Here is a 16,075-nt window from a genome sequence, read left to right on the forward strand (position 1 = left end):
CTGATCATCCCATTGAGCATACCCAATGATTCTGCCTTAACTCCCCGCATCGTCACGTGAGGCTGACAGGATAAGGTCTGTAACAGTGACCAGTGTGCTAAAATTACTGATAGCCTACTTGGACCTGAGCCTTACAGGATTGGCCAACCTTGGTGCCATTCTTTCTATCTTTGGCATCGCCCGACTCTCACCATCCAGAATTTTGGATGTATGGAGTACCTAAGGACATGAGAAGTGCAAGAAGAAATGTAGGAGAGATTTGGACTTATGGATAGTACTTAATTACAATACTTGAGTCATGTAAGCATTACGCATCCAGATGCTGCTTAAACAGGCGTTCACAACATGGTCTCAGCCCGTGCAATGATTGGAAAATGATCAAGGCTACAATTCCTACTCTTTGCCCCTTTCTCACCATTGCGGCCAAATTCCTTGGTCGTTTCCCCGGCCAAGCTGGCGCTGCAGCCGGACCGTAAGCACTGTACCCGCTAGGGCCGAGGTGCACGACAAAAGACACGAACCAGGCACGCATGTAGGCCGCGAGTGTAGAATTACCTTCGAAGAGTAACGAGTTAAAACTAAGCGAGCCATCAGCTAGATAAAATGGAACGGTGAGCTCATTTAACACGGATGCTCAAGGGCCGGAGAATGAGGAAGAAAGATAGGTTGACTTACGATTGGTGTCACTGCTATATAGAAAAATTTTGTGGCCGCTCCATGAAACTGATATCCAGCGTTGAAGATCGCCTCAGTGGCGTTGGCCATAAACGAGTGTTGGAACCGGATTCTGGGATGAGAGTCGCGTTGTTTTCAGGATACGGCTCGACATTTAAATTTTAACCGAACATCATGTGCAGGAATGGCGAAGCTCGAATCCATGAAATTCTGATTAGAGCGGCGAATGCCCTAATTCTTGTGTACTCGCTCGGAAACTCGACACGTGTATTCAGCCGTGGGTGTACCAGAAAACGAGCAACAAGCTGACAGCTAAATACGGAGTACGAACAAAAAAACATAGCTCAGCTCAGCCATGAACAGTCCAATTCCGATTATTATCTCCGATCAACATCCCGGTGGGGCAATAATCTGGATTTGACTCCGACAATCTGGCCATAGTTCGTCGATCGTCGATCTTGATTGGTCTCTTGCTTGTAAGCAGCTCCATAGTAATAATAGGAGTGTTCGCTCGGTTTCGATCTTTGGAATTGGCGGATTATTGAAATGATAGATATCGTCCTTGCTGCACATTTGAGGCTTCCACATCCTTTTCGCAAACCACTTGTATAACAGCACAGTGCCCCCATACACATACATCCGCAAAACATACCCAATTTATCATACAAAATGGGCCTCTTTACGCTCCTCTCCTTCCTCTCCCTCTCCTCCAGCGTCCTGGCCGCTCCTAGCAAGAACCAGAACAAACACCTCACCGCAACTGCCATTGTCAACACTCCTGACAACACCTCCTCCGCCTTCGAATGCTGGCAAATAACCACCCCCTTCGACGCCGCGACCCTCGATGGCACGGCGGCCGGCGCCATGAACCTGGATCTCGCAGACGTATCTAAAGTAAACTACGTTGTGCGCCCGCCACACGAAGACTACGGGCTACACAATGCGCCCAGCGCGCAGATTGTCGTGTACCTCTCCGGATCGATCAATATCACTGTGCCGACGAAGCCAGAGCAGCAGTCGGTGATTTTGGGTGGTAGACATGGATTATTTTTCGCGATGGATACGCAGGGTGAGGGGCATTATGCGACGTATCCGAGTGATGAGCAGACGGTGGGGTTGATGATTCCGTTAAAGGATGGGAAGGCGCCGGAGCATGTGGTTTTGGATGATAAGGCTTGTGGGACGACCTCGAGCATTGTTTAGTTTCGACTACCAAGCTGGATGATATCAAGCAATCCATGAGTAATATGTTCATAATCATGTATCATAACATAACAAAAGAATAACTACTAGTTCTCCGACATCGTCCACTGCAACCTCTCATCCAAATTCTCCTTCCTCGCCTCCTCCCACTCCCTAACCACAACACTTGCCCTCTCCTTCGACCGCGGCTTAATATCCGCCTCAAATGGCTCCGGCATACACACAAACCCCTGCGTCAACCTCTCCGTATCAGGCACAATCTTCTCCCCCGTCCTCTCATCAACCTTGGGCAGAATATCAAACGCCCACAGAACCCGCGCCATACCCAGGAACAAACTCCTCTCTGCGACATGGATACCGGGACAAATGCGTCGTCCAGCACCGAAGGTAAAGACATCGCGCTTGGATGGGTCGGGATTTGCAGCTGCATCGCCGAAACTCTGCTCGTCGCCAGAGTACCGGTCTGGGTTGAAGCGCCGGGGTTCAGGGTGGCGGTTGGGATCCATGTGAATGGCCCAGACGTTGTGGAGAACTCCTGCGCCCGCGGGGATGAAGTAGCCCATGTACTCGTCGTCCTGTGTGACTGCGTGTGGGACGGCACCCATGATGGTCGTGGGCATCCAGCGGAGTGTTTCTTTCATGATGCTGCGGATGTAGGGGAGGGAGTCGATGTCGTCCATGGAGGGGATGCGGGAAGGGCCGATAACGCGGTCGATTTCGGCTTGTGCCTTGCGCTGCACGTCGGGGTAGACGAGCATTGCTTGGACGAAGGCGTAGAGCGTGGAAGAAGTAGTATCAGACCCAGCCTCGAGAAGTGTACCGGAGATATAAGCAGCCTGGTCATCGCTGAAACCCTCGGACTTCTGCGCCTCGTACATGCCCTCACAGAAACACGGCTTGATAGTACCAGCCCGGATATCCTTCTTCGCCTGCAACCAATGGCTCAAATACAGCGCCTTTTCATTCTTATGCAACTCCTTCGCCTTTCCCTGCGCCGGTACAAGAAACTCAGGCAACTTGCCCAAAAGCGGGAAGAAATCAACCATCGCCGCCGTCCCGGTCTGATTGATATCCGAAAACTCGGAGAACCCATCAAATAGCTGCATCATCTTGGGATCTTCGTAGATGGGCGTGCGCCAGCCAAATACCATTGTTGTGGTTAGCGCGTTGGAGTACCGGCGGATGTGCTTTAGGAAGTCGTTGGGCTCGGTAAGGAACTGGTACAGCATTTGCTTGTTTTCGAGCACTTGGTAGGGGAGGTAGGATTTGGAGGCTACGACATTGAGGAGGCCGTGGATCATTTTGCGGCACATGCGCCAGGTTGGGCCGTAGCCCTGTTCATTTCTATTAGTATTTGGTCTGGTTCAGGTGGATGGGAGGGGGAGAGCTACCATCATGAGAACACGAAGTCCACCACTGCACAGCGTCTGTCCAATATACATGTCCTGGCGATGGGAGTAGATTCTACTCCGGCGGTCGAGGAGTTCCTTGACGGCTTCATCGCTTGAGATCACAATGAGACACTTCGTGCCTAGCATCAAACTGTAGATAGGACCATATTCGCGAGCCCATTTCTCGAATTGTAAATGGGCATCGTGGGTGGGCATCTAGTACTGTCAGTCATTCTTCGAAAGATAAAGAGGATAAGAGGGGGTACCTGATGAATATTCCCAATGATCGGCAGTGTAGGAGGCCCAGGGGGATAATTCTTCGGTCGTCGTCCAACAGACAGCAACCGAGAGAAGAGAAACAAGGTGCCTACCGCGAGGCAGAAGAGTGTAATCGGGGGTAACATTCTGTATACTAGAGTTGATAGAGATCAAATTGATGAACAAGAGTTCATGCCATGCCGGGGTAATTGGGGGCCTTTTTATATGTATACATCTCTCTCCTCTGCAAGTTAAAAAGTACATGGTGATCCGTACAGTTGTCTGTATAATATGGTCGGTTATTGGTGGAGATCGTTGTATGTCGGAGCTATGTGGGCAGAGCTTGAGTGTCGGATGTGGAGGTGGGATACGTACCAATAACCTAGGTGATCCTATTTCGGCGATCTACGCGTAGAGCATTACTCGCCGCCGTCCATTCATTTCATTACGTCCAGATTGTAGAGAATCCGGTATGTACTTCGTAAAGGCAATCTGTGCATGGTCGGGTTCATTCGTAAATCATACTAAACTAACTACTGAAAGTGAAGCAGGGAAATAGTGTGACATATAAATAAATTAGGATTGCGAATGGAACGTGAGACAGCATACAGAAAGGATGGAGACTATGAATCTACGTGTACAACTCAGTTTAGGTCAATGCTTCATTGCGAGAGAGTGAGAGAGGTTAGAACAGCCCAAGGAGCTCTGTAAAGCCGACGCTCTTCGTTATGGGTACGATTCCCGAGGAATATAAGAATGCGGTTGACGTTGCGAGAAAAATAATGTTCACCAGTATGGGGTGTAGGAAGCTAATTCCAAAATTTCTGCGAAAATTGCAGGATTTGCGGTCTGCTTCATGAGAAGCCAGTCGATGAAATGCCTTCTCTACTGCCATGGATCATGAATTAACCGATAAATGTGCGAGCTTGATCAACAGTCTTAAGCATAGGTCCAGGCTCCTCGCCTACATCCCAGATGTGATATCGGGAATCCCAAACGTAATCCAGGAGATCGATTTCTTTGGATTTCCAATGAACAAATTGCCATTGAATGGCAATTGAAGATGTATTGACCGACTTCCCAGTTGCGACCAACACGGTCCTGAAGCCTTTCAGGACAATGCCTCTCTCATGCTCAAAAGAGAAATTAACGACTGCTATTTCGGCCATAATCTCAAACGGGACATCAAGGCCTTTCGGTACGCAGGAACCTGAAGCTTTCTAGTCAGCACGTCTTGCCAGACTTTAGGGTAGATCAATTATATCACAGAGAACAAGGCTTCAGGAATAAAGGGATCAACATATATTCTCGCCAATGAACATACCGGAATTTCTAAATTGGCTGCGGTTGGAACTTGTAACTCGTTTTATTGAATTTCTCGAAAATAGTCTGCACTTCCTGGACCTTGTACCCAAACTAGAGCACCGAACTTCGGATCGCGGAGCGCAAGAGTACGAACCAAGGTATCGCCTCGTCGGCCATTTGCCATTCCGGGGCTGGTAGATCCACAGGGTCTATCCAGGTCAGGGGTCTGGTTGGTGAATTCGACGGAACGCACGGAGGGGGGAGGATGATGCAAGCAAGGTTCGGGCGGTTGGTGGTCCTTCACGAGCGTCGTGGGGGCGATAGTGGCTGGGAGGAGGGGCGCGATGCTGATCGAGTCACTTGTATCTGGATACAATGAATACGTTAGCAATTGACGGATCAATTCAGTAATGAGCGGAAGCCATCTGGCACCAGCTCGCGCAGCGCATGCACTGGATTCGACGTACGGATCCTTGGCCACGATTTAGGGGATCTGTTAGACCACGAGCCTGAATAGAACCATACTAAGAGTGCGTCTACCCTCGTTAGTCACGCTTTTACCCCGACAGCAGCTCCGTCTTCGTTGCGATGACCACCACGAACATACTTCAGGGCTGGATAACGACGTTCAAAGGAGCGGTCGTTAGTGCAGACCTCACTGTCGCTGAGCACAGACGGCGAGTAAGGTGAACAAAAGAATCGGTTGCGTGATGTGCGCAAATAAGTCAAGCCCAACGAAAGCACAAAAGCCGTATTAGATTGCAGTGTGCACTCAATTCACTAATTATGTGACTGCATTAGGCCCTCTCCGTCGCTCCGGAGAAAACATCGGACGAATAGTTACGGATAACAGATATGGGCACGCCTATTCGTAAAAAAATTGCATTTCTTTTCTTTTTGCTATCTGGATGGAATTTTCTCTGCGACCAATTGCCATTGAAGGGTATATCAGGACTCATATTGTCGATTTTCCTGACATTCGGGAGGGTGGACGAAAATCATAACGCCTTTTTAGCAGGTTAACCTAATAAAAGCATGCACTTCGTAAAAAACGATGCATAAAGTAGTGTTAATTCGTAAACTCGTATATAACAAAAGCAACTAACAACTAAAAACCTGCCACCGCTGAAAACTCAAAATCAAATCATTCGCCTGCTGCATACTCGTCTCATCATACTTCTTCAAAATCGAATCTAGCGGCTCATCGTCTAACCTCTCTAACTCATTCCTCGGCTGCGACCCCGACACACACAACTCCGTAAGCTGACTGACCATCAAATTTGCCAGTAACCAGTATTCTGGGCAGTATCTGCAGAATCCTACTCGTCGCCACATGCGTTCGGGTTGGTGTATGATTATCTGGGCTTTGTAGTAGCCGTCGTCGTCGTCGTCGTCGTCGTCGTCGTCGTCAGCGCGGTCGACGTGTGGGGAGAGTTTGGGGGGGAGGGATGTCACGGAGAGTTCCCAGATTGCGCGCCAGTTGTCTAAGGCGTTGCGGATTGGGGCGAGGAGTTGGACGGTGCCCCAGGAGTTGCTGCGGTATTGGAAGATTTGGGAGTGGATGGCTGAGGTTAGGGCGAAGAGGTTTAGTGGGCCTAGGGCGGCTAGGTCGTAGCGGAGATTCATTGCCAGGTTCTCCTGGAAGAGACTTTTGAATGCGTTGCAGAAGGATATCTTCCAGTATTGGCTGTTTGTGGGGAGGAGTCGTTTGATCTGTTCGTGGCAGTCGTCTGCAGTTGATGCTTGGAAGCATGCGTCCGGCACGGCCATGTGGATTTTCATTTCTTTAATCACCATGCGAGGGGGTAGATTGTTGAAGAGGACGAATGCTGTGTCAAGGAGGAAGATCCAGATTAAGACACGGATTAGCTCTTCTCGAGTGGCGAAATCCTTCCATTCGAATTGGTATCGAGGATGTTCGCTGTATTTGGCGTGTTTGACAGTCGTTAAGTCGATGTCTCGAGCAGTCTGTCAATTAGCATATATTTTAGACAAGTACACTGTTGGGAGACTTACAGAAACAAGACTAGCGAAGCGATAACGTCGAATCCGCCGCTTACTCGCATCGCTACCCTCCCAGTTCTGGTATAAGCACACCATATAAGCTGCCTGCAGCGCCTGGACGATGTTCCGATGTAGAGTAGGACAGGATGTCGCAGAAGTGAAATCACTATTAAAGTCTTCGTCGGTAAAGACCAGCTCTTCGACGCAATTGAACCACATCCGGGCCTCTTCGTGATCAGACGTTTCGGGTGACATGCATGCACCTGTTCAGTTAGCTAAGTGTACATTCAGAAAAGAGAATAAACCTACCAAGTAAGGTCATAGCTGCCAGAACGGTTGGTTTGGCTGACGTAGGACCAAAACTAGGTCGATGGACGAAATTGACATTTGGATGCCAGACCGCCCAATATAATCCCAGATATTTGCGCAGATTCACCGGCGAGAAGAACCGTAGACACGACTGCTGTAAGCCCGGTGACCAGTCCAGCGTGACAGAACTATTCCGCGGCTTCACCATGACCACATCCTTGATGAGGTGTAAGATCTGATGAGTCTTGAGCGATAGGGGGTCATTAAACCAATTCAGCGATAATCCATCGACCAACGGCGATCCCGGCGTGTCCATCGTCTCTGGTGATGATGATGCTCCATATTCACTTTCCACCTCGCTTTCCAGGCTAGATAGCACCTGTGCCCGTTCCTCTGGTGTCCCGCAGTCAAAGCTATACGCCAGCCCCGTGTTGCTAGTCATCTTGTCGAGAAATTGAAACGAAGTGTGCATATTATCAGGTCCCGGCGGACCCTCCGATGCCATTGCAATCAAATCCTGCCAGCTAGGGCTGGCATGGTCCAGCACATTCGGATCACTCAGGGCCATAGCATCATGGTCACCAGAATTCGCCACCAGATTGTCCGCATCAAAGTCCGACCAGCGAAACGCCATCGCCAGCGTCGTTTCTGGAGCTGGCGGTGCTTGTGCTAGTTCTGCATTCCCCGGACTTGTTATCGTATTCCTCTCCTCTGAAGCTGCGACATCGAGGCCAGCAGAATAACAACACTCGACCATCTGCTGCGCGCACCGATCACACGGCTGTTGCAAGTCGCATGCCTTTTTCTGTCGCACGTAGCGATCGCACGCCCTTCGACGAGTAGCCACCCCCCGCGATCCCCTCCTCTCCAGACACGTCTGCAGGTGTCGTCGCAAGACGTCCGCCCGCTGAAACCGCCCGTCGCACTGCGGACATCGGTGGGGGCGTTCGGAAGTATGAGAACTACGGTGGCGTTTCAGGTGTTCGCGACGCTTGTAGTGTTTTGGGCAAATTGGACATTGATAGATCGAATTCGACTGCATTTCAGTTGCAATTGAGGGATGTAGTGGGTTGGGATATGGTTGTGGGAGGCTGTGGAGTGGGAGATCTCGATACTGCTTTGGGAAAGCCGAATACCGGGGATTATGTGGGGTAATGTGGGGAAGCACGTGATGCTACAGGGGCGGTCAATCGGCGGAGAGCATTAAACGGAGTAGTATTGTGGGCTTAGTACGGATACAGCGGTGACCGATATTGCCGCGAATGTCTTTTCAAACCCTAGTCACATAATACTGGCCGTACAGCTGCCTTATAGTAGACAACGCAAATCAGAATACAAGCAACCCAGGCTTGCCAATAATTACAAGTCCCAATCTTAAGGATAGTAATATGCCGTCCTTCTCCCTCTCATTGAAGGCAAGTTGAGAAACTCTGCAGGCACATCATCATACTCCGCCCAGCCATTCACCCCATACTCACGGGGTTGCAGCTTGACAATGAAAACATCTCCATGGAGGAATCTATTACCAAGAATATGTTCAGGAAAATTCGAGTTTTCCGGCAATTCATCCATGGTGGAAGTGAAGAAGTCCATGTAAACACCTTTGCAATTCAGACTTGCATCTTTCGTGGCCTCTAACCTGACCCTATCTGCATGAACCCACGGCTCAGGGATGTTTCAAAACGTTCGCAGGTCTGGTACATGGCTGTCAAGTGAGAATCTCGGCTGATCCTGGATGCCGTGAGAAGTTGTCTGGAGAGATACCAAGTGGGGGGTTAACCCATCGGCGGGGAATCGGGCGGCCGCAATTTTGACTGATGGAGGAACGGGTTCTTGATGGTTTTCTTGACGATTTCCCCAAAAGCTCTGAATATAGGCCCACATAGTCAGGACTTTTCTGAAGATTGCTAACAAAAATTTATGAAGAATGACCCTTTTTTTTGGGGGTAAACTCTCTTACCTGCCTATAGGGCGATTATTATTTGATATGTTTCAAGCAAAGATAGCTGGGTACTTACTGAGAGATGATGAAAAAAGGTGATGAGGGCCATTGAGGTTTCAACCCAACTGCATGCCAAGACCACCAGTATGTACTTTACACCACATCTATCGCCATCTGTGATATTGCAAGCAGTGGTGTGTTTATATCCAAGACTGCTGACTGCAGCAAACAACTGGGATGGGCTCAAGTTTTCCAGCTATATGTATTTTCTAACTGCTAAACCACAGCTCAACGGATGACTTCTCTTCAAGAATACAAACAAGACATGAATGGCCACAGCAAGTGAAGTTCACAACAAGAAAAGAGAGCACAGTCTCTCATTTCATTCTAGAATGCTGTATGAGGAAGCCGTGGATGTGGCCGATAACACTTCCTGAACTCAATACAGCAAGCACACTCAACAATAGTGTCCGAAAATCTCCCATAAACTTCCTCTGTTCTCTCTCAGGTTCCTCAACCGGTGCAAGGTACCAATCCAACGCCTTCTCATAGCAACCACAGTTCCGTCCACAACATCCTCCCCGGGCAGCACATTCTTTCTGATCATGTCCCCAGATATACGGCCGGTTGTGTCGGTCTCGGTGCAGTCGGGGAATCATAACCTCATTCACGATAATTTTATTAGTCGGATGAGTGGTTATAAGCTTGTTGTGACGAAGCTGATGTTCCCAGTACTCCCCGTGCACCTTCTCGAGTTCGTCGTTTACCTTGACTAACAGAGCATTGTTATTGATGATATCGTCTGCTGTTCTGGATGAGATGGTCTCGCAGTCCTGCCAATTATCATCGCGCTTTTTTCGATCGTGTTGCTGCGTTGCTAGCTGTTTCTGTATTTTTACGAGACAATTTTGGCGATGGAGTAGCAAGATTCCCAGGTCTTTGGTCATAGCGATGATGAATCCTAGATTTGTGGTATTAGAGGTTATCTAGTGCGATTCTATACTTGCGATCACCTTTGAACTTCTTGGGCTTGTTTTTTGAGCTTACGAAAGGCATTTTGATTGTAGGGGCTTATTTTGGATTAGTAGTAGAAATCCGGAGGTTTTTTCCCTGGTGCGCAATATTGTGGTGCAATATTGTGGTGGTCATTATGATAAAACCTGACCTATTGATGTATACATTCATGCTTTGATTTCGACAAAAGAACAGACCAAGCATTGTCCACTTCCCCATGATGCAAATAATGTGGGATCGAAATCCACATCTCGGCTATCAATCGGAGTGGAGGTGGGATGGATATATCGGAACTCCACCATGCCTACTCCACCACTACGTACATATATATCTTGTATACCGAGCAGCAAACAAACTTAACGAACCCCATCCTCTTTATTCCCGATTTCCCAACGTAAAAATCAAAATGCCCGATACCGCTACTACAACCACAAAACGCGGCCTAGTCTCTTACGGCCCCTACAACACCGGCGGATGGAAACTACAAAACCTCACTCTCCGCCCCCTCCAACAACAAGAATTACTCGTCGAAATCATCGCGTCGGGAATATGCCAGACGGATCTGCATTTAGCAGGCGCAGAGAGTGGGTTTGGGGTTCATTATCCCCGGATTATGGGGCATGAAGGTATTTCCCCCCACCCCCAGCGTCCTCGGGATAAAAGCTAATAAAGCACAGGGGCCGGGTATGTTCGAGACGTCGGACCCGGGACACAAGGAGCTAAGCCCGGTGATACTGTTATTTTGTCCTTTTCGGCATGTAAGAGCTGTGAGCCGTGTCATCGGGGACATCCGGCGCATTGCTTCAATTTTAACGCGATTAATTTTGAAGTTGTTCCTGAGAACTACGCGTTTAAGAAAGAGCAATCCAATGAGGCAGATGGGTATGATATCTACGGGAAATTCTTCGGGCAATCGAGTTTTTCTAGTTGGTCGATTGTCCGGGAGGACTCTGTTATCAATGTCTCGGATACAGTGCACACACGTGAGGAACTGCAGTTGCTTTCGCCACTAGGCTGTGGCATTCAAACTGGGACTGGAGCTATTATCAATGCCAGTAATGCTACACCCAAAGACCGGGTCGTGGTACTTGGTCTGGGTGGTGTCGGGCTAAGCGCAGTCATGGGCGCCAAGGTCGCAGGCTGTAAGCAGATTATCGGAATCGACCGACACGAGTCGCGACTTGAACTAGCTAAGGAACTTGGTGCCACTGATGTCGTCAAAGTAAACGGACTGGATAATCTCGCTGCTGTGACAGAGGCAGTGCGGGGAATGACCAGGGGCCTGGGCGCGAACATTACGCTAGACACAACGGGTGTACCCGCGTTAATCGCGGAGGGAACACGAATGACTGGGTTCAAGGGGAAGATCATGCAAGTCGGGACTGCTCCTGAGGGCGCAACATTGTCAATCCCCATTCATGAATTCATGGTCTCCGGAAAGCAGTTCATGGGTGTTATCGAGGGGGATGTGAATCCGCAGGAGTACGTCCCGAGGATGATTCAGTGGGTGAAGGATGGGAGTTTGCCGTTGGAAAAGATTGTCAAGTTTTATCCGGCTGAGGAGTTTGAGAGGGCTATTGGGGATATGCAGTCCGGGCAGACGATTAAGCCTGTTATTTTGTGGTAGCTGTGGGTTGTCCGCTTGTGAATAGCTTCATGGATTCCGTTTTGGGAATGTTCTTGTATGTATATAGCATCGGCCAATCATGATGCGCATGTATCTACTAACTATATCTAGTTAGCCTGACAGTTGGAAATCATGTGATACGCCCGCCAGTTGATGCATCGTCTTGTTTCAGACATTTTGTATACAAGACCTGCTTGTCAAATGGTCAGATCTAAACCTATACACCGAAATGCAAAACCACCGAGAAAGAAGACAGCAATCCTCCTTCTCCCACCACCGCTGGTCGCAACTCTCCCCCCCACACCCATCCCCAATCACAGCAACAGCAGGCCCATCAAACTCTCGTCACCAGCCGGCCCTCGATGAATCCACTCGCGCATATCGCACCATGGCACTTCGCCAAATGAACAGTTACCAGCCAAAGCCCTGGTCGCGCACCCGTCGACAGACAGTCAGCACTACGAGAAATAATCCACCTGGGACCCCTCAGTCCCAAAGACCAGTATCCCAACCAGTCCTCGTACGAACATACTCCGGTAACACGGGGGAGAACATCAACAACAACAACAACAACAAACCCGCAGACACTGGAAATCACCCCACCACCACATCCCCCGGCCGCCTATCCATCCCATTCCTAAGCAACCCCAACCCCTCATCCACCCCCCAAAACAAAACCACCGGCCCAACCCTCCCTCCACCAGACTCCTTCAGCATCGAATCCATCCTCACCTCCATAAACCCCACCATCCAACCGACACTAACCACCATCGCCGAAATCTACGGCCGCAGTAAACTAAGTCTCGCAAACGAATACGAAAGTCACATAGCCCCGCTAGGCGAAATCCGCGTCCCACCAGGATACCTCTTACCAGTCGACGAGGCGAGTTCTGAGCAGGAGCGTCAGCATGATGGGACTGGGACTGGTGATGTTGGTGGTGGGGACTCGTGTTATATGAGTTTTGCGCCGTTCTCGGTGGCGGGGGATGGGTCATCTGTGTTAGCGGAGCCGGATACGCCGAGGTCGATAGCGGGGATGAATTTGGGGTTTGAGTTGGATGGTGGGGTTAGGGGGCTGGGGTCGGGGCCGGGGCCGGTTACGAGGGAGTTTGCGGAGGGGGATGGAGTTTGTGGGAGGGGTTTGTTGGGGGAGGATGTTGAGCATAGGGTTGTTACGCCGGCTGTTGTGTCGGAGGTTCTTCTTGATGCGCAGGCGAATCAGGTGTTGGAGTCTGGGGCTGGGGATGATGGTGCTGGGTCATCGTTGTTTGTGATGGGAGGGCTGCAGTCGTTTTTTAGTCGGATTGCACGGTATGGACAGGCGCAGACTTGTCGACAGTCCGCGGAGGTGCAGCTGCGCGCGATGCTGCATCGTGATCTGTCTGCGGACTAGGGCCTAGGATATCTAATGACTGACGATGATGAACATGCGACTATATTCAATGCTATCATGAATCATAAGAACTTTTAGACCATCACGCCGTAGCCTCAATCCCAGATATTAACGTTTTCGCAAACTCCTCAAACCTCGCATATGAGTAACACTCCGTCTTGTACCTCTCAACAAGCGGCCGGCTGTCCGGTTCCTTTTGTTCAACCTCCTTCTTCTCCCGTTCACCCCCTTCATCACTATCACCATCCACAGCATCCCCCTCAATCAACACCCCAAACTTAACATCTACCGGCACAATCCCCAGAAACCTCACACCCATCTCCTGCGCCATAACCTGCCCACCCCCACTCGAAAACAAATTACTCACCTCCCCACAACACGGACACGCATAACCAGACATATTTTCAATAACCCCCAGCGTCGGAATCTGCGTCTTCACACAGAAATTCACCTCCTTTCTCACATCCGACGTCGCAATCCCCTGCGGCGTGGTAACCAGCACCGCACCAGCAAGCCTTGGAAGTGACGGATTTACAGCCGCAAGACGGGGATCTGTCGTGGAGAGCGTGAGAAGTTGTTCGGCTAGCGCGATGTGCTCGTCGCTTGTGCCGGGTGGTGTGTCGACGAGGAGGTAGTCTGTTTCGCCCCAGTGCACGTCGGCGAGGAATTGCCGGATCATGGCTGTTTTCTTGGGGCCGCGCCAGATTACGGCGTCACCGCGGTCGCGCAGGAGGAAGCCTAGGGACATGCAGCGGAGGGAGCCTCGTTTGCTTTCACTTCCACTTCCATTTCCTTCTTGCACCTGCGCCTCTTGTCCTTGCGCAGAGTTATCGCTGGTTGTTAAGGTAGTGTTGTCGACAGCATCATGAACAGTCACCGGTAACCAACCACCTGGTGCTTGCGTGATCTTCGCGCCTTCGAGCCCGACTAATCTCGGGATTGAAGGCCCGGTCAAGTCGATGTCGAGGATGCCGACGGATTTGCCTTGGAGGGAGAGAGCGAGGGCGAGTTGCAGGGTTACGGAGGATTTGCCGACGCCGCCTTTTCCTGAGAGGACCTTTTCATAGTCATTGTTAGTGTTTATTCTGGTTTTTTGGGGATTGGGAGGAGAGGGAGTCGAATTGCGATGCGATTCAGGTTTGGCAGAATGTTATCGATAAGAAATGAGGGGCTTTTTTTTTTTCTTCTCTTTTTTGCAGGGCGTGTTGTGTAGAGGATGGTCGGGACTCACCAGGACAACATTCTTAACTCCATTTAGAGGCATTTTCTATATGAATTGTTGATTGTATGTGTTTTGGAGAGTTGAGATTGAGATAAGAATTCATGGTCGTTGCGGTTCTGCGTCATTCCGTTGCTTATCAATCTTCAATCTTTCCCGATGCGGTATCCTAGTTTTATGAAGAGCATAGTTCAAGACTCGTTATTCATTTTTATCTAGTTATCGTATAGCAATGTCTGCTTGTGCTATTACGTTTGTAGCTAAGCGCCATATTTTATTCGTTAAACAAAGTATCCCCGTAAGATGTTTACTGCCACTTCTGCACCACCACACCACCTCTCTTGAACTCAGCCAAGTCGCCAAGCACAGCACTCTTATCGGTAAGTTCATTGCTAGGGAATGTAGTCATCAATACCCACGGACGCGACTGGCTGATAGGGCTGGCCGCTCCGACAAACTGGTAGACATCGTCAATAGTGTGAGTGGTGTTGAATCGGGACGTAAGGCGTGTTCCGTCACCAAGTCTGATTTGCAGAGTAACAGTAGGTTGTGACTCATCCACATTAGGCTTCGCGGGCTCGGAGGTGGCCTGGCTAGGCGCAGCAGCAGCAGCAGCAGCAGGAGCAGCAGGAGCAGAAGGTGCTGCGGCGACGCCAGGTGTTGGGCTCCCGAGTCGGAATCCCTGTCCGGCGAACGGCTGGTACTTGGGCTTGGGTTTCACATATTTCTCCTCATGCTGTTGGATCTCCACATCCACCTCCTGGCCTCGCTGCACGTTCATTATCGAAAGGGGAGCGCGTCCTTGTCGAATTCCGTCGAGAATCTCTGCGTTCCGTGCATCGTCCGAGCGGTACAAGTCTCCATCGTCAACCGAGAAACCATCTGACCAGAAGTGGAGGGTCCGCTGAACTCGTTGTGGCAACTGAGGAGCAGCAGGGGCACTGGGAGCTTCGATCACTTGACTGGGAGCATCATCACCACCCAGAGTACGGGCGGTACCGGTGAAGTGGTTTCTTCGGGGTTGGGGGTCGTCAGAGGATGGGAGTTGGGTTCTGTTCGAGTCAGCTGCTGCAAATAATTATATGAGCTATAGCAAAGCTTACTTGCTGGCCTTTTCAATAATCTTCTTCTTGAGATCATCGGGATTCTGCACAGCCAACCCGGACTTCTCACCACCCGCAAAGAAAGGCTGGTTGGGGTTCTCGTCATCATCGGAAGAATCACCACCCCCAGACGCAAAGTCACGCATAGTAGCGAACTTCTTTGGGGGACGGCTGTGTCCACCTGAAGATGACTGCTGAGGTGTACCCGACGACGACGAAGCTGACGGACCTGCAGATCCCTCTCCGGCACCAAGATGCTGTCCACCTGTATTTGCGTCCTGCAAGGCCTCGTCTTGTTCCGCAAAGTACTCGGTCACTGCCGCCTCGATATCCCACCCATTAGCTGCAAGGTATTCCTGGGCCTAAAGCGACCAGAGTTAGCTGTGTTAATCGCACGGTATCCTTAGAGCGAAGCTTACCTCGGAGGGCTGAAGACCGGTCAGCGAACAGAACTGCGAAACGGCCTCATCGTGATCTGCGGGGTTGTTCTCCATGTTGACGTCTGGGTATCGCAAGTCTAGCTGGTTGTAGTTTCTCAATGCTGATATAGCACGCTTCTATCCTGTAGAAAAAGTAAGGGCAAATCAAGCCGAAGTTGGTAATGTAGAGAAGGTGAAAGCTGTTTGTTCTAT

At 50.2% G+C, this 16,075-nt stretch overlaps 9 protein-coding genes across 9 annotated transcripts; 3 read left to right on the top strand and 6 right to left on the bottom strand.

Moving 5' to 3' along the window:
• Positions 1-269: 269 nt before the first annotated feature.
• On the bottom strand, positions 270-732 carry ASPGLDRAFT_944698 (uncharacterized protein). Its single transcript, XM_022550561.1, has 2 exons — positions 676-732; positions 270-578 (listed from the first exon to the last, which is right to left on the bottom strand). The coding sequence occupies exon 2, from the start codon at positions 530-532 to the stop codon at positions 308-310; it is 225 nt and encodes a 74-aa protein (XP_022396275.1). The 5' UTR covers positions 533-578; positions 676-732; the 3' UTR covers positions 270-307.
• A 520-nt stretch (positions 733-1,252) lies between these two features.
• On the top strand, positions 1,253-1,978 carry ASPGLDRAFT_52376 (uncharacterized protein). Its single transcript, XM_022547743.1, has one exon. It carries the CDS (start codon positions 1,345-1,347, stop codon positions 1,876-1,878), a length of 534 nt encoding a protein of 177 aa, XP_022396276.1. The 5' UTR covers positions 1,253-1,344; the 3' UTR covers positions 1,879-1,978.
• ASPGLDRAFT_1504555 (cytochrome P450) lies at positions 1,922-3,673 on the bottom strand (the record flags this gene model as incomplete). Its single annotated transcript, XM_022542152.1, has 3 exons — positions 1,922-3,212; positions 3,270-3,485; positions 3,536-3,673. 3 exons carry the CDS (start codon positions 3,671-3,673, stop codon positions 1,965-1,967), a joined length of 1,602 nt encoding a protein of 533 aa, XP_022396277.1. The 3' UTR covers positions 1,922-1,964.
• Positions 3,674-5,888: 2,215 nt separating this feature from the next.
• ASPGLDRAFT_77458 (putative C2H2 transcription factor) lies at positions 5,889-8,187 on the bottom strand (the record flags this gene model as incomplete). Its single annotated transcript, XM_022549898.1, has 3 exons — positions 5,889-6,800; positions 6,849-7,099; positions 7,146-8,187. The coding sequence occupies 3 exons, from the start codon at positions 8,185-8,187 to the stop codon at positions 5,934-5,936; spliced, it is 2,160 nt and encodes a 719-aa protein (XP_022396278.1). The 3' UTR covers positions 5,889-5,933.
• A 448-nt stretch (positions 8,188-8,635) lies between these two features.
• On the bottom strand, positions 8,636-9,155 carry ASPGLDRAFT_52378 (uncharacterized protein). The gene has a single exon (XM_022547744.1). It carries the CDS (start codon positions 9,027-9,029, stop codon positions 8,823-8,825), a length of 207 nt encoding a protein of 68 aa, XP_022396279.1. The 5' UTR covers positions 9,030-9,155; the 3' UTR covers positions 8,636-8,822.
• A 194-nt stretch (positions 9,156-9,349) lies between these two features.
• ASPGLDRAFT_85655 (uncharacterized protein) lies at positions 9,350-10,166 on the bottom strand. The gene is made up of 2 exons (XM_022550341.1): positions 10,101-10,166; positions 9,350-10,048 (listed from the first exon to the last, which is right to left on the bottom strand). Exons 1-2 carry the CDS (start codon positions 10,141-10,143, stop codon positions 9,465-9,467), a joined length of 627 nt encoding a protein of 208 aa, XP_022396280.1. The 5' UTR covers positions 10,144-10,166; the 3' UTR covers positions 9,350-9,464.
• A 341-nt stretch (positions 10,167-10,507) lies between these two features.
• On the top strand, positions 10,508-11,728 carry ASPGLDRAFT_136569 (NAD(P)-dependent alcohol dehydrogenase; the record flags this gene model as incomplete). The annotated part of the gene is made up of 2 exons (XM_022541462.1): positions 10,508-10,727; positions 10,779-11,728. The coding sequence occupies 2 exons, from the start codon at positions 10,508-10,510 to the stop codon at positions 11,726-11,728; spliced, it is 1,170 nt and encodes a 389-aa protein (XP_022396281.1).
• A 229-nt stretch (positions 11,729-11,957) lies between these two features.
• Positions 11,958-13,121, top strand: ASPGLDRAFT_39690 (uncharacterized protein; the record flags this gene model as incomplete). The annotated part of the gene is made up of 1 exon (XM_022545115.1): positions 11,958-13,121. One exon carries the CDS (start codon positions 11,958-11,960, stop codon positions 13,119-13,121), a length of 1,164 nt encoding a protein of 387 aa, XP_022396282.1.
• An 82-nt stretch (positions 13,122-13,203) lies between these two features.
• Positions 13,204-15,937, bottom strand: ASPGLDRAFT_69942 (protein phosphatase regulator SHP1; the record flags this gene model as incomplete). The annotated part of the gene is made up of 4 exons (XM_022549417.1): positions 13,204-14,178; positions 14,666-15,392; positions 15,444-15,805; positions 15,863-15,937. The coding sequence occupies 4 exons, from the start codon at positions 15,935-15,937 to the stop codon at positions 13,204-13,206; spliced, it is 2,139 nt and encodes a 712-aa protein (XP_022396283.1).
• Between the last annotated feature and the right edge of the window lie 138 nt (positions 15,938-16,075).

This window comes from Aspergillus glaucus (assembly GCF_001890805.1).
Source record: "Aspergillus glaucus CBS 516.65 unplaced genomic scaffold ASPGLscaffold_29, whole genome shotgun sequence".
Classification (NCBI taxonomy): Eukaryota; Fungi; Ascomycota; class Eurotiomycetes; order Eurotiales; family Aspergillaceae; genus Aspergillus; species Aspergillus glaucus.

Excerpts from the sequence above, each read along its gene's own strand:
- ASPGLDRAFT_52378 (XM_022547744.1), bottom strand. The coding sequence starts at position 9,029 with ATGTGGGCCTATATTCAGAGCTTTTGGGGAAATCGTCAAGAAAACCAT.
- ASPGLDRAFT_52376 (XM_022547743.1), top strand. The coding sequence starts at position 1,345 with ATGGGCCTCTTTACGCTCCTCTCCTTCCTCTCCCTCTCCTCCAGCGTC.
- ASPGLDRAFT_85655 (XM_022550341.1), bottom strand. The coding sequence starts at position 10,143 with ATGCCTTTCGTAAGCTCAAAAAACAAGCCCAAGAAGTTCAAAG. Across the intron at positions 10,049-10,100 it reads CAAGCCCAAGAAGTTCAAAG|GATTCATCATCGCTATGACC; the intron begins GTGATCGCAAGT and ends CCACAAATCTAG.
- ASPGLDRAFT_944698 (XM_022550561.1), bottom strand. The coding sequence starts at position 532 with ATGCGTGCCTGGTTCGTGTCTTTTGTCGTGCACCTCGGCCCTAGCGGG.